Source organism: Oratosquilla oratoria, chromosome 27 (genome assembly GCF_046742065.1).
Source record: "Oratosquilla oratoria isolate Oo_2021 chromosome 27, ASM4674206v1, whole genome shotgun sequence".
Classification (NCBI taxonomy): Eukaryota; Metazoa; Arthropoda; class Malacostraca; order Stomatopoda; family Squillidae; genus Oratosquilla; species Oratosquilla oratoria.
Genome location: NC_134803.1, coordinates 54,357,577 through 54,373,416, shown reverse-complemented (window position 1 = coordinate 54,373,416; position 15,840 = coordinate 54,357,577). Strand labels below are relative to the sequence as shown.

Genomic DNA, 15,840 nt, shown 5'->3' with positions numbered 1-15,840 from the left:
GCTGTGTACAGGGCTGTAGTTATTTCCATTCTGTTGTATGGCTCTGAGACATGGACCCTGTACAACCACCAGAACCGCATTGAGAAATTTAGCATCAGATGTCTCCATAAGATTCTTGGTGTATCGTGGAAGGATAAAATCACCTAAGATGAACTATACCATCACACTCGAACTACCAGCATTGGAATTACCACGACACGACACCTGCATTGGAAGGGCTACACCATAAAGATGCCAGAACATCGGCTTCCACTGTGTATCATGTATGCACAGCTCAATGAAGGCAATAGAAATGCGGGTGGCCCAATGAAGAGGTACAAAGACTATACCAAAGAACTACCCAAGAAAATTGACACAGAAACCCAAGAGCTGGATTGCGCCAGAGCAATCGAGCGATTGCATGATGTTCAGTCACTGAGGAGAGCATAAAACCATTGCTACTGTGGGCCAAAATAGTCGGCTCCCGAATAGGACTCAATAGCCACATACGATGACATCAGCGGCATAACCGCTGAACTTTCACCTATCATCACACGCAGAGCAGCGTCGTCATCAGCAACGATTGACTGTCACAAGCAATCAAGCTAACAGACTATGTGTACGTGGAACATAACATCGTGAAATCCCCAGTCACTGATAACTAAAAGAATGTCATGAAGTTAGTTCATAATCAAACATGACAGCAGATGTGTAACAAGTATATAAAAGCACTACAGTGACCACATCTCTGGTCCATGGCTACGAGGGTGGGATTGCTTTAAGCAGCTATGACAGGTACGGACAATACACAAGTTGTTTCCAAGATTGGCACCATCGACACCAGGTGTTATCCAGTATAGAAACATTCCTACCATCGTCGTAACCAACAGGTAAGTCACATTAGTTTATCAGCACAGCCCATGTCATCCTTATACTATTATAGAATGTCATATGAGTGTAGAGGATAGGTAAATGTGATTTTGAGTTGAAAAACCTCCATGGTCGTTTCCTGTTTATAATAGACGCATGGTGGGTTGTCAAACAACATAATAATGTAGCGTCATTCAATACTATTGTGATGAAGGTTTCATATTTTTGTGTAGTGCTTTTTGTATAATGTATTTTGTAAATTAGATTTTGTACATTATTTGTTTTATGTATTGGTATTTGTATGATAATATTTGCACTGTGATAGTTTGTTATTCATTTGTATGTAGCTCTTCGAGCCCGAACCAGTATAGGTTACAGCTTACAGACTGGCGATTTCTTATTGACCGTTATCACTTCATATTGTTAACACCTCACCAACTGACTACAGTAATTGGGTGAATCCCTTTATGATAGGTATTTATCGAACATTGTGTATTATCATACTTCATTGTCAATAGAATATGTCTTTTATGCGTGTATTTGATTGTTATTTTGGTTTTAATGTTTAGGATCATGTCTGATTTTGCCGGTTTCAAATATTTTTTTTTTTTACTAATCATATACGTATATCATACCCACATATAAAGTATATCCTTCCCATAATTCTACCTTGTTGCTCTACAATCAGGGGTTTTTAACCTTGTTTCCGTTACGCTTGCCGAGAATCGTCTGAGCAACCCGTACCCCATTAACCTAACACAGAATAATGATAATATATCAAGACTAATCAAATATACAAGGGTACCGCAATAGATATCAAATTATTCAAATTGTAATGACCTTATTCATCAGTTAAGTATTAACATAAAAAACAACGATACTACACATGTAGGATTGAAACTATAGTTGCTTTCACTAGTCAGCTAAGTACCTTAGTACCCCCTGTTAACCGTCTCGCGATACCCTGGGGATTCGCAAACGGTTGAGAATCCCTGCTCTACACCAAGATCTAAGAATATAAGGTCTAACCACTTCCGACCGAATTTCGAGGGAGTTGGCGCAGCGAGCCCGTAAACGTCACCTGGCTGTTCAAAGTGGGGTTAGCGGGTCCTATAGCTGTCAGTTGAAGTTGGTCCGTCGTACAAAAATGACGTCGCCTTCGCTCGCACCGCTCCAATCAATTAGTTATATTCTGACAAATATTATATAAAATATATATATAAATATATATAAAATATTATAGTTCCTGTCTATATATATGAATATATAATATATATGATATATAATATATATATATATATAATATATAAAATATTATAGTTCCTGTCTTCCTTGGCGTTTCACAGTTTTCTTCAGTGTATCACAAAGAGAAAATGGACGCATCCAAACTACGTCAGAAGCTGCGCAGAACTGATACAGCGGTTAGACCTGTTTACTTAGACCTTGCTCTGCACTAAGGCTGCGTTTACACCAAACGAATCGAATCTATTCAATTCATGAAGGATCAACACGATTCATGAATCGTGTTGATTCGCCACACTAGTTCCAATGTAACCGTTTATTACACCAGGCGAATCGAGTCGATTCAAATCATGCCGATTCGCTTGGTGTAGATTGTTACATTGAAACTAGTGTGGTGAATCTACACGATTCACGAATCGCGTTGATTCTTCATGAATTGAATCTATTCTATTCGCTTGGTGTAAACGCAGCCTAACTCCACGCCTATCCTCCCCCCCCCTCCCCGTACTTCCCGCCTCAACCCACCCAACTATGAAACTTTGTAATAAGATGGATGGATGGAGTGAAGAGGGCCTGAAATAATAGGGAGAAAACGGGAAACAGATGTGAGTGGAGGATGGTTGTGAATGGACGATAAATTGACGTCGCCTTAAAAAAAATCTCCGTCTTCTCTTGCAAGAGGCTCGTAGATAAAGATAGACAAGCGAGGTAGATAAAGGTGTATGTAGCGAGAATTTAAGTTAATGAGTTGGATGTTTGAGAAACAACAGACAAAGGCGAAGGAAATGCATAATCTCGCTTCCCACCTAAATGTTTACAAACAACCCCTGGGGACCCGATTTCATTGCTGTACAATGTTCATTTCATGCCGATGTAACAGTATGCAAACTAAGTCAGTATCGCATTGATTTCGAGATTGCTTGAGTAAGCTGTATTGTTTATGGGGTCTGTAACAACCTTTCTGATTAGAGAAAGAGTGGAGGAGGAGAAAATTCAATTGGTTCATGGGAGTAAAGTCACGCCCTTAGGGGAGGTACTAAGATGTAAAAGTAAAGATAATTGGACTAAAGAAATCGTGACGTCAATGCGAATTGACTTAGAGAACAAATTGAGGGTTCCAGATGGGAGTACCTTGGTGTGTCTAGACGAACCAAGTGTATTACTATTCGGGGAGAATCGAAAGAAAATTGTTAGGGTGGCTGAATAACAGACAATTTTGATATGATAGTGTTTATACAAGCTTTGACGTGCACTCTTTTCCGCGGCTAACAAAAGGCTGTGGCGTCGCAGGGCACGCCACGAATTCGCGGAAAAAAACCCACGAACGCATGGTTCGATTACAAAAATGTACACAATATATAAATTGATAATTGTACATATATACTAATAAATAAACACAACGGGAAATATACATAAAAACAAAAGAAAGGTCACCATTACAAAATTTACGCTCTGTTTAATTCTCCTCTCTTATACAGAGTAATGGAACTTACTGAATCGGATGATTGTAAGCAAAGGGGCTTCCTACAGAAGAATATTGTGAATGACTATCATGCATAAAGACGGTGGTTAAAAGAAAGTAGGAAGTGAGAGACGAAATACAAAAATGTACACAAAAGAAAGTTGGACCATAACGACAACTGTAATGTTCAAAAACTTCACAATATCTGCCGGCCTTTTCCAGAAAATCGAGCGGGATTCAAATAAAAAAATTGTGGCGTCGATTCTGTTTATTTGCTTTCGAAAACAAGATATTTCAAAGATGGTAAATAATTACCCTCTTTCCCTGGATCCAAATAAATACACAAACATAATCATATCAAAAATATATAGCAGACCATTATAATGATAATGGTAGTATTAATCAAATCTAACCAATTCAAAACAAGTAAATATAGAAATGGCGGGAAGCAGACGACAGGCCACCTAGCAAGGCGACTTAAGGGCGATAGTCGTATCTTTAACAACGACAACAGTGGTGAAAGGGGACCAAAGAAGGGAACAGTAGATTGAGTAACAGTGGCGAGATATCTACGCATGAGGGGACGACGGGGAAGGGTCGCCATGTTGGATCCTTCTTTGGATGTGCTGTGTCTTGCTGCATTGCTTCTGGCCCGGGCAGTTGGAGGGGAGCAGGGATGGTCCGTTATCTACAAGGAGTTAAATCGAAAGGGAAACAAATGGGTGTGGGATGGTGGTGCATACCTTGGCTGACTACCTCCCTTATAAGGGCCAGAAAGCCTTTTGGTATATGGATCATAGTACTAATACTATAATTATCATTATGTATGACAGCTTAATACGATAAAAATTGGTAGTAAATAAGTTTTACAAAAGTGTATTGGAATACGAGATCAGTTTTATCAAAACAACAACAAGCTGAACGAGTTTCATGTTCTTCCACCAGATTTCCTTTTTAGTATATGAAGCATAGTACTAATACTATAATCATCATTATGTATGACAGCTTAATACGACAAAAATTGGTAGTAAATATTTTTTACAAAGTGTATTGGAATACGAGATCAGTTTTATCAAAACAACACCAGGCTGAACGAGTTTCACGTTTTTCCACCAGATTTCATACCAAATAGACAGCGGCGGCGCCAGGAATTTTTAGTTGGGGAGGCTAAGGGGGTGCTGAGCAAATTTTTGGGGGGCTAATAGTAATATGATAATACACATATATTATCCTCATTTCAGAAGGGGAGAGGGTTAATGGTAGGGCTAGCACTGATGGCTGACAAATCTTTAGCCCTGGCAATTAAAAATTCCACTTAATAAAATTATTTCAATGAGTGTTTTAAATGTTCAATTTGCTCATTTCAGTTGGGGGGGCTGGCCAGGGCTAATGGGGTAATGGTAGGGCTAGCACTGATGGCTGACAAATCTTTAGCCCTGGCAATTAAAAATTCCACTTAATAAAATTATTTCAATGAGTGTTTTAAATTTTCAATTTGCTCATTTCAGTTGGGGGGGGCTAATGGGGGGGCTGGCCACGTTTTTCGGGGGCTAAAGCCCCCCCCCCCCGGTGCCGCCACTGCAAATAGAGCGAAAAGAAGTGCTGTTTGCCTCAGTGTTCAAGTCAATCACATTTCATATCATACCCCAGACCCAATTTCCACATACTCCTGCCTTTTTTTTAATGTGTCAGTCTACTGCATACCCCCCTTTACTTGTACATTACACACCCACTATTTAATATCAGCATTAGTAAAGTAGAAGTAGTCAAGCAGATTGAAAGACTTAAAGCTACAAAATCCCCGGGTCCAGACGAAATTTTTCCGAGAGTGCTTAAGGAGTGTAAATTTGAAATTGCGACCAGTTAACTGAAATATTTAACAAATCGGTAGACACTGGTTTTGTGCCTACTGCTTTGGGACAGGCAAACGTTGTCCCTGTTTTTAAGAAGGGAGATAAATCGTGTATATGCAAATACAGGCCAATCAGTTTGGCATTGGTTATAGGTAAAATGCTTGAATCAATAATAGTGAATAGACTCAGAGAACACCTCGAGAGACATAATTTAATTCGTGACACACAGCATGGTTTCTCCAAGGGTAAGTCATGTGTGACTAAACTTCTATCCTTTTACATTAAAGTATATAAGGCGTCAGATAACAATGATAATTACGATGTTATTTACCTTGACTTTAGCAAAGCGTTCGACAAGGTGCCACACTAGAGACAACTAAATAAAATCAAAGCCCATGGCATAGGAGGAAAAGTGTTAGAGTGAATTAGAGCTTGGATCAGTAACAGAAAACAGCGGGTCACCATAAATGGAGTGAAATCCAGGTGGGGCAATGTTACTAGTGGGGTTCCCCAGGGCTCGGTTTTGGGTCCCTTGTTGTTTATTATGTACATAAATGACTTAGACGATGGGATAAATAGTGATGTTAGTAAGTTTGCGGACGACACTAAAATAGGACGCCTAATTAGGTCAGGAGACGACGCCCAGATTCTGCAGGATGATCTTAACAAATTGTCACATGGTCGGTGAAATGGCAAATGAACTTCAATATCTCTAAGTGTAGCGTGTTAAACGTAGGGCTACACAATCCCGAAAATAGATACAGCTTAGATAACACGCTTTTAGAGAAAACAGAGTGCGAGAGAGACTTGGGAGTTCTAGTGAGTCCGGACCTTAAAACTAGGAGACAGTGCATTAGCGTCAGGATTAAAGCTAACAGAGCATTAGGTTTCATTGCTAGGACGGTAACGAATAGAAGTGCAGAAGTAATTATCAAACTCCAGCAATAGTTAGACCCATCCTTGACTATGCGGTGCAGTTTTGGTCTCCGTCCTATAGAATGGACATCAATTCACTAGAATCAGTACAGAGAAGAATGACCAAAATGACACATGGACTAGGATATTTACTTTACGAAAAGAGGCTTAGGCACCTTAACTTACACACTCTGGAAAGACGCAGAGTACGGAGTGATCTAATAAAGGTGTTCAAGTGGATCAAAGGCTTCAACAAGGGTGATGCAAACAAGGTCATCTTATTAAAACAACAGGGCAGGACTCACAGTAATGAATTTAAACTGGAAATCTTAGATTTAAGAAGGAAATAAGCAATAATAGGTTTACTAATAGGGTGGTCAGCGAATGGAATAGACTTAGTAACCATGTAGTAGATGCTGAAACTATCACTTGTTTTAAGAAACGATTAGACAACTTTATGGATGTGGATGACAGGTGGTGATGGATATGGAGCTGCCTAGTGTAGGCCGTATGGTCTCTTGCAGTCTCCTTCATTCTTATGTTCTTATGTTATGTTCATTACCGCTTTTCCAACTTCGCTTTCATGCGTTCTTGTGACCACCTTTTGTGTTACATTCCTTTTCAATGTGTGTTAACCATGATCACATATAACAAGCGAGTTGAATGTTCTAAAGCAATGGTAAGATAGACTGAATATTCCATTATCAGAGAAAAGAACGTACGTATTTTCAAATAACTTTATTTTCTCAGATATTGCGATATTCAATCCATGATCACATTTCTTCTGTTCATAACTAATATTCCCGTCGAACTACTTGTCACATTTTCAGACACATCTTCTTAAATTCAGAGACATTTAGGATTGAGTTAAACGATGTTGGGAAAATTATCTTTTAATCAGCTTCGTGATAGTTGTTAGGTTGCTATTTTTCAGGTTAGATAGGGATAGGCTAGGTTAGGGCGAGGTCAGATTTGAAGGCTGGTGAGGTCAGGCTGGGTTGATGCAATAATGGAGACTGGGAATGATATAAAAAGTACATCAATAATGGGTATAGAAGAAGTGTGGTCTTCCTCCTCCAGAATGCATCTTCAATCAGGTCTCGATTCCGCCAGGAGTTTTGATTATGGTGCTGATCGTGGTATTGATAATGGTGCCAATAGTGGTGGTAGCGAGGTCGGGATACTGGGATTGGGTAGTATTGGGACAATGTGACGGGGAAGCTTAGTCCATCAACCGCAAACAGCGTTGTCTTCAGGGATGCCGTCGGCAAAGCAGACCTTTATTTTAGAGAGAAGGTCGTTGCTAAGAATCCATTGCTCCTCCATAACTTGAAGTTTTTCCTCTTCGGATTGTGCCCAGAGTTGAACCTGTGGGAGGAAGATTATTGAATAAATGCCAATGTGTAAATATATATGTATGTACTATGTGTGTGTGTATGTGAATAACTTGTGTGTGTGCATGTGCCTATGTGTGTGTGCATGAATAACTCGGAAGTTTTGAATATGTACAAACGCGGAAGTCGACGTGCTCGTTAACTGGGCGAGACCACACACGGAAACCTTTTGGTTGGTTGACAACACAAAGACCATATCGTGATCCCAACGGAAGACCAGTATCCTACTTGCATGACGTCACACAATATTTATGGTTTCGTGTGTAGCCTCATCTCTGTAACCCTCTACATTTCTTTCCCCAGAGGCTTCTGTCTTTGATTTCTCCTCGTGTCCTCCCTATATCTACTCTTCATTGTCCAAATTCATCTCATCCCACTCCCTCCTCCAGTTAATACTTTCCAAAACATTCGCCACCCCATGAATGCACAGGCCATCACACCCACGAACACTGGTGCTGTGGCTACAACGGGATATGTCGGCGGTACAAACCTGTAGGACATCTTTTTAATGAGCGCTGGATCTATAGGTTGTTTTAAGAGAAAGTTAGATAACATCAAGGATGAGGATGATAGGTGGTAATGGACAACACGGAACTTCCTTATGGTCTTGTACATTCTCCTCCATACTTATGCTCTTATGTCCTTCTATCAGCCCAAACCCACAATTGACCCACTGGAGGAGTGTTGTTGTTGTTGGTGTTCCCTAGACTGGTCGAGAAGTCCCCTCACGAGGAGGAGAGTAATTCTATCCAGCAGGCTTGGGTACTCACCGAATCGTCCAGGAAGAAGACAGACTGGTCAGGCAAGGGGAGGAAGACCCCAGCGGCCACGTCCTTCAGATTGTTCCCGTCGAGGTAAACTGTGGTCCTCCAGGTCCCGCTAACGTGGGCGAAGGTGGGTCTGTCCAGGTGGCTGATGATGCATTCGCCAGCGTCCAGGTACTCGAGGTTGGCCTGATCCTTGAGGTCAGGCAGCTCACCAATAGGGGAGTAGGCGAAGTGGAGTTCCTTGATGTTATGCAGGGTGTGGAAAGCCTCTGGAAGAATCATACCGTGGTGTTATGTCAGTCACTGAGGCGAATAAAGTGATTCGTGGTATTCGTATATAGCATGCAGATGTCAGTAGTATATCAAACACGTTGTCTAGTGGAAGAGTTCAATCGCATGGGCATTTACTTTTCTACTAAGAACAAATATATATACATTCAGACAGACAATCACACACACACACACACACACACACACACACACACACACACACACACACACACACACACACGCAAACACACACACATCCGGTGGCGCGGTTGGTAAAGTCACAGACTGTCAGTATGGCGGAACGGCGGTACCTGGTTCCAATCCTGCCCAGGGCTGAAATAAAATTCAGCATCGCTGCGCTTCGAGTCGTTACTCCAGCTCTTGTGGGCGGGGAGTTGGGTGTGTGTGTGTGCGTGGAAGGTCCAAGCATTACCCATAGATTGGTCATACGAGCTCTGGGCTCTCTTCCGGAAGGGAAATAGCCGTCGGTCACGAGTCCAACACGTGATCCAAAGACCAAGGTGAATCTCTCTCTCTCTCTCTCTCTCTCTCTCACACACACACACACACACACACACACACACACACACACACACACACACACACACACACACACACACACACACACACACACAGTGAGAAAAAGAGAGAAGTACGTGCACTCACTCTTTGGGATCTGGAGGTTCTTATTCTCCTTGATGCTGAAGAACTCCAGAAGAGGGTTGTCTTGGAAGACGTGTTCCTCCATCTCGTGCACATCATTAACGTCGAGATTGAGGTGACGAAGTTCAACCAGATCGGCGAAGTCAGGTGCAATCAGCCTCGTCAAATGGTTGTGATTCAGGTCGAGCACAGAGACTTTCTGTAGGAAGAAGCGTTTCCATGGAAGACACCCAAATACTCATGTCATGCGTCTTATAAAGGGAATACATAAAGCAATGAATATATAAATATATGAATAAATAAATATATAAATAAATAAATATGATATATAAATAAATAATATATAAATAAAGGAGATACGAAACCTTACTACACTCCGTTCCAATAAGAAATTACACTCGATTTCTGCCGTGCAGCCCGGTACAGTTGGTAGTCCTGTAGACTCCCGCCACTTTTCATGCCCTATACCAGCTGATATGTAGTTAGTTTACTAAGTTATATAGTAAATATCTTTTATCTGTGTTTGATGGTGCAAATCATATGATCTATATTCATAATATTCTATGTAGCCTACTTGTAACATATCTCTATTTTTTTTTTTAACTTTTTGAGTCGGCAACTACCATCCCTCGCTCGCGCCAAGAGCGTCAAGACGCAAAATATTTATAGAAATCCTTAATTTTCATTTTAATGGCTTTCTATGTGAAATCTGAATGCACCCACGTGTTCAGGGGTTCTTTGTGTAGGAGAATACATTGCTTATTCTACACTTGTTATCACAATTGCTGTACACATCGATTGTAACTAAAAATGTGTACAAACCGATAATTTCTTTTTCTTGACTTCAACTCCACATAATTAGTTCCTTACTCTATCGAGCGTTGAAATTATTGTTAAAGTTGTAGAATGACTGTTCTTCCTAATGAGTGAAACCAAAATCTCCTATCTTACAAACAAAGTGGAGAAATATAATATTTTCTGAAGGAGGTGAGGAATTTGCGTGTCGCTGGTGTTACGCAGGACTACCAACTGTACCGAGCTGGACGGCAGGAATCGAGTGTAATTTCTTATTGAAATGGAGAATAGTGATTTACAACATCCATTTATTGTCCTTATCTTTCCTGTCATTGTTCATGGCCCGTCCCAGAGTATTAACGCGTGATCATAACTCATCTAGGAAAAGTAATGTCTTTGAATTTTTGTATGTTTGTGGTATATTCAAAATGATTCGTATGTAAACTACTACTGAAAGCCTATTATTTGCTCGTGGTAAAATATCACAAACACACAAACTTGTACTATAGAGACTACTAAAACACAAAATTATCGGCTTTAATAATTGATAACCGAGAAACTATATGATGCGTTATCTTGATTCGCATTGTGATTATGACCTTGGCAATTTGTTAAAGTTTACGCAAAGGTCAGTCGGCAAGAGGATGTCGATTAAAAAATTATAAAGATGGTGGCACCGTGTATTATATTATGTGCCAGCAAGAGTGTGTATGTGGGAGGGGGTCAAATATTCCGGCTTTCACTAATGACCTATAGGCTAGTTATGCAACCACAGTTATCTTTGTTTATATAAGACTGACTCTACTCATTACAAAATGTTCCCAGATGTCTAACTCTGGTCCTTACCTCATGGAAACACTGTGTGGGCATCTCAGTGAGACCAAGGTTTGAACAGTCAAGTTCGTGGGTACCGTGGAATTCCGTTGACTCTGTCGATTTGCAAGGGCAGGAGCTCAAGGCTGGCGCTGCCATGGCGATCACCATCGCCAACAGAATATTTCGGGTCATCTTGGTGGTTGTAGGCGACGGGCGTTGAAGGCAGCTGGTGAGGGTTGAAGCGGACGGTGGGCCTAAAGGAAAAGATAAACCAACATGACGTCAGCCTTTGTCGTTTGACAGTTGCTCACCAAAGGAAATACTGAGGCATTGCTGCAGTGTAAATGACCATTTAGTTGTTTTCATTACACATTTCCAAGAGCGGAGAAAGAGGGCCACCTCGGTAGTGAAAAGAACGAAGGGCATCGCTGTTCGAAGTCAAGTGTCGGTGTAGGAGAAGTATTTTGGTTTTTGAAGGAGTCTCTCACAGGCAAGTGAAAAAGTCTCATGGGTAACAGAGTTTCAGAACCTCCTAGTGGACGGGAAGAAAGAGCGTTCTGGTTGGCTCTTGCGAAAGGCAGCTCCACATAAAAAGGGTGGGACGTTTAAAAAAAATGTATCGTGGTTTCGTGATAGGTGCAGGCACACAGCCATTGAGTTCAGAAGGACATTGCCCATGAAAACAGCAAAAGAAAAAAAAAAGATGGAGATACCATGCTGCGGCGGAGAGGGAGAGGCCGATGACTGTCGATAAGAAAAGAAGTGTTGATAAGGCGAAAGCTTTGAAGTCCCGCTTGCTTAGGAACATGGAGGTGAGTCACCCCAGACACCTAGTCCATAAAAGGGTGAATAACCAGGAGAATGCTCTTGTGATAGTTGAGATATGATTTTTCCAGTTCATTTTACATGTAAAACATAGATCAAGAATAAGACTTATTGACCCACTGTCGGAGAATGAACTAAGATGGACAGAAATTCTGTATCTTTCGACCACTATCTGTGGTCCTCTTCAGCAGAATGATACATAATGTGGAGTATGAGGGTATATGTAGCTAAGAAGGGTACATTTGGGAACAGGGAAAAAGGCCCACAAATGTATCCTTCTTAGCTATATTTACCCTCATACTCCACACTATGTATCATTATGCTGAAGAGGACCACAGATAGTAGTCGAAATATACAGAATTTCTGTCCATCTTATCTCATTCTCCGACAGTGAATGAGCCTTATTTTACAAATGTGCTACTACATTAAACCTTCCTAATAGATCAACAATGTTTAGAATGTCAGAAGGGGAAAAATGTGTGCCGTCAAGGAGAACGACGGGAAAGTTCAGCGGAAGTCTGTCAAGTTGAAGAGGTGTAGAAACTGGGTATTGGTGGCAACGGAAGACGATTTTCTTTTCCACGTAAAGGCCTGAAATCAAGTGTTCTGCAGCGATTCTTCTTGAATTATGAACTTTAGACTGAGAAGAACGTCTGGAGAAAGACGTAGAAAAAAGAGAATAGCACCACCAGCATGATAAATGGTAATCAAATAAGTCATTCATGAACAGATAATAAAAATAAGAAATAAAACTGAATCCTGTGTAACATCAGAGGTCATAGACATGGGTGAAGATCAGTGATTATCTACAGTAACAAGCACAGAACAATAAGATAGAAAATCAGAAACGAGAGGCCACAGAGAACGATGGATACTGTGTAAAGCTAATTCAGAGATCAACATGTTTTTACCAGACTATTAAATACTTTCAAGACATATATATATGTATATATACTACTAAAGTTCATCCAAAAGACTAACTAGCCATATGTAACAAGAAACAATTAAAAGATAAAAGGAGCATATAGCTAACGTGTGAAAGCTGAAAGTGTTTAAGGATTTCCCTAAGCGTGCCAAAGATATCATGAAACACATTTCTTGGGATTTCCTCTCTTATGATTGAGAGAGTGACAACCCCAATTGTACTTCATTATCTGTGTTCACGTATATCTTACTTTTTAAATAAAACTTTGCATCCTACCTGAGGTTACATGTGGCACATTGCAATTATTTTGTAATAGTATTCCAGTATGTTTCAATGTCAGTGAATCATTCGGAACAGTGACGTCATACTAATAATTTTTCCGTCCGTCGCCCCGGGAATCGAACCGAGACTCAGCTTGGCATCAAGCTGGGTGTCGGTTCGATTCTTGGGGCGACGGCTGGAAAGATTACTAATATTTCAACGTATTTTGTTTCGAGTCTGCCCCTTTTGCTGAATGAAACGCTTGGTGTAAATCGAGCCGGAATCGGTAAAGGATGTCACTAACTTGAAAGGGTACAACGAAAACTCCTGTTGGGGGAAAATAATCTAAGCCGATGTTGGGGAGTGAGTCATCGCCAGCAACCTTAACTTCCGCCTGGAGATGCAACCCTAAGGGGCCGGTGTTTGGTCTTCGGATTGAACCATTTCCACGGTTTTCCACCGGGTTTTTTACTCAAAAGAACAAAAAAATGAGGGGGAGACAGTGATAGCCCTACACGGGCACAACTCTTCTCGAACCCTCTGAAGTTCCTTCCCGGAGAAGGAGTTCCCGGACGGGGACGGTTGTCGAGGTTCGTAATGTAACAAGACATTTTCCGGCCATTACCGGTCACGTGATGGGTGGCCGGCAATGGCGCGGTTGCTGCACCAATGAAGTTTAACGCAATGATCTATTGGTGAGGCGACACGCGCCAGGCGAATCTGTTTCACTGACTTAGGTACTCGCTTGGCTGAAAGGGATTTTGACTTTTGACTGAGGGAGACTCCATTGGAAATAATATCGTTGTTCACCTTACGCATTTTGGCGAGTAAAACTAGTGCATTGAGATAAAGAAGAGATCCGGTCCTGAAGGGGGTCTCGATTGAGGGAACTCCCATTTAGATTGGTGCCCATCACTCATTTGTGTATGCTCAAAAAATAAAATCGAAGGCGAAATTAGTCTATTCGGTCTGCAAACTCTAGGTAATTTTCATGCAGCTAATGGTCGGACTCGAGCACAGACTCGAACTTCCGAGGATCCGTTCTGCTCGGGAGACGTTCCTCAGCTGCAAAACGAAACTATCTGGCGTCTGCTTCAACACAATCGACAAAGATGCCATGGAATTTCAGGCTCTAATTAAGGTCGTGTTTCCGCTTACCGTGGCTAGTTTCCTCTTCAGTGTCGACTGGTGGACTGGTGCAAAGCTTTAAGTACTGTCCATGAGTGGGGGGGATGGGGGTTAGGGGGTTGGTTAGGGGGTGGGTGGCGACGGGAGTAGAGGGGGGAGGAGGGAGGGGGGAGTCTCGTGTACAACAACCGCCCGAGCTTCTCACGCATCACTTTAACCCTTTCATCACGGTGACACGCAAGATTTCACAGCTAAAGTAGGGTGAACCCTGGGTAAGATCGGGTCTCGATCAGAAGTGACCTAGTTTCGTCTTGGGGTCCGCCCCAGATGATTGAAATCGTCTGGTATTACCTCAAAGGAGATCTGTGAAAAACACTTTATCGTGTTGATGAGGGTAAGCTCATGGCGACCACCTGGGGGTTGGTTGCTTCGGAAAGACATTTCAAGGGCAACTTCCTTATCTCTCCTCCCACTCTCTCCCATGAGACTTTGTTACTACCCCCTCAAGGAGACCCTCTTATCTTGCGTTTCGAAATTATTACGTTTTTTCTGTCTTTTTTTATCCTTTCGCCAACACCTGGTTCTTACCATTTCTATCGCCATTGTTACCATCATCGCTACGTCCATCACCGGTGCCATATCCATCTTCAGCGAATATCACTCACGTTTTCACCGTTCTACGCAGCAATGAATAAAACATAATCACCGCTCTTCCCCACTACCACTGCCAGTCTTATCATCGGCAACATCCACCCACTTTCGGCAGCACCACCATTTCCGACATCATCAGTTACCATCGGAATGACCCATACATTCCACTTCCATAAATATGACTGTATTAACATAATTCATCACCATCATAGGTAGTCCATCGGTTTCGGTGATGACTGCAGTGTGATGGGTCTTTTTCCCCATTGGTAAGCTTTTCTGTGTGCCAATAGGCTTTCGAACGACAGAAAAGTCCACATAGGTTGCATTGAATGGTAGTTTGTCTCGAGTTTGGTGTTTCTTAAAATAGGACTCGCGACGTTTCTGCTCCACAGCTGTCTTGGCTCAGTTTACATTTTGCCACCACATCCTGTCCTCAACGTCATCAGCAACTAACATGATTACTGTATTGACGTCATGATCACTACTGGTAGGCACCGTATATTCTGTCGGTATAACTTAGAGAACAGATCGTCAGATGCACTGATAAACACACTAAAGTCAATATCAACTTCTATAGAATATTAACACTGTGGATTACACATCATGGCAGACATTTTTCTAGTACTACTAAGTATTGTATGTTATTGTAAAATAGATTACACATCATGACAGACATTTTTATAGTACTACTAAGTATTGTATGTTATTGTGAAGTTCAGTATCATTCATTTGCCATTTGCATCAGTGACGTAAACAAACAACCTCATTCAACGAACTGGGAAACTGTGGGTCCGTTATACTATCGACATTCATAAAGAACATAAGAACATAAGGATGAAGGAGACTGCAAGAGACCATAAGGCCTACACTAGGCAGTTCCATGTCCATTACCCCCTGTTATTCCCATCCATAATGTTGTCTAACCGTTAATAAAACAATTTATAGTTTCAGCGCTCACTACATAGTTACTAAGTCTATTCCATTCGTTGACCACCCTATTGGTAAACTGATTCTTGCCTATTTC

At 41.4% G+C, this 15,840-nt stretch overlaps 1 protein-coding gene across 1 annotated transcript; it reads right to left on the bottom strand.

The window, feature by feature from the left end:
• Positions 1–7,198: 7,198 nt before the first annotated feature.
• LOC143040083 (toll-like receptor 2 type-1) lies at positions 7,199–14,321 on the bottom strand. The gene is made up of 5 exons (XM_076210749.1): positions 14,196–14,321; positions 11,057–11,280; positions 9,419–9,614; positions 8,486–8,751; positions 7,199–7,689 (listed from the first exon to the last, which is right to left on the bottom strand). Exons 2-5 carry the CDS (start codon positions 11,216–11,218, stop codon positions 7,552–7,554), a joined length of 762 nt encoding a protein of 253 aa, XP_076066864.1. The 5' UTR covers positions 11,219–11,280; positions 14,196–14,321; the 3' UTR covers positions 7,199–7,551.
• Positions 14,322–15,840: the final 1,519 nt, after the last annotated feature.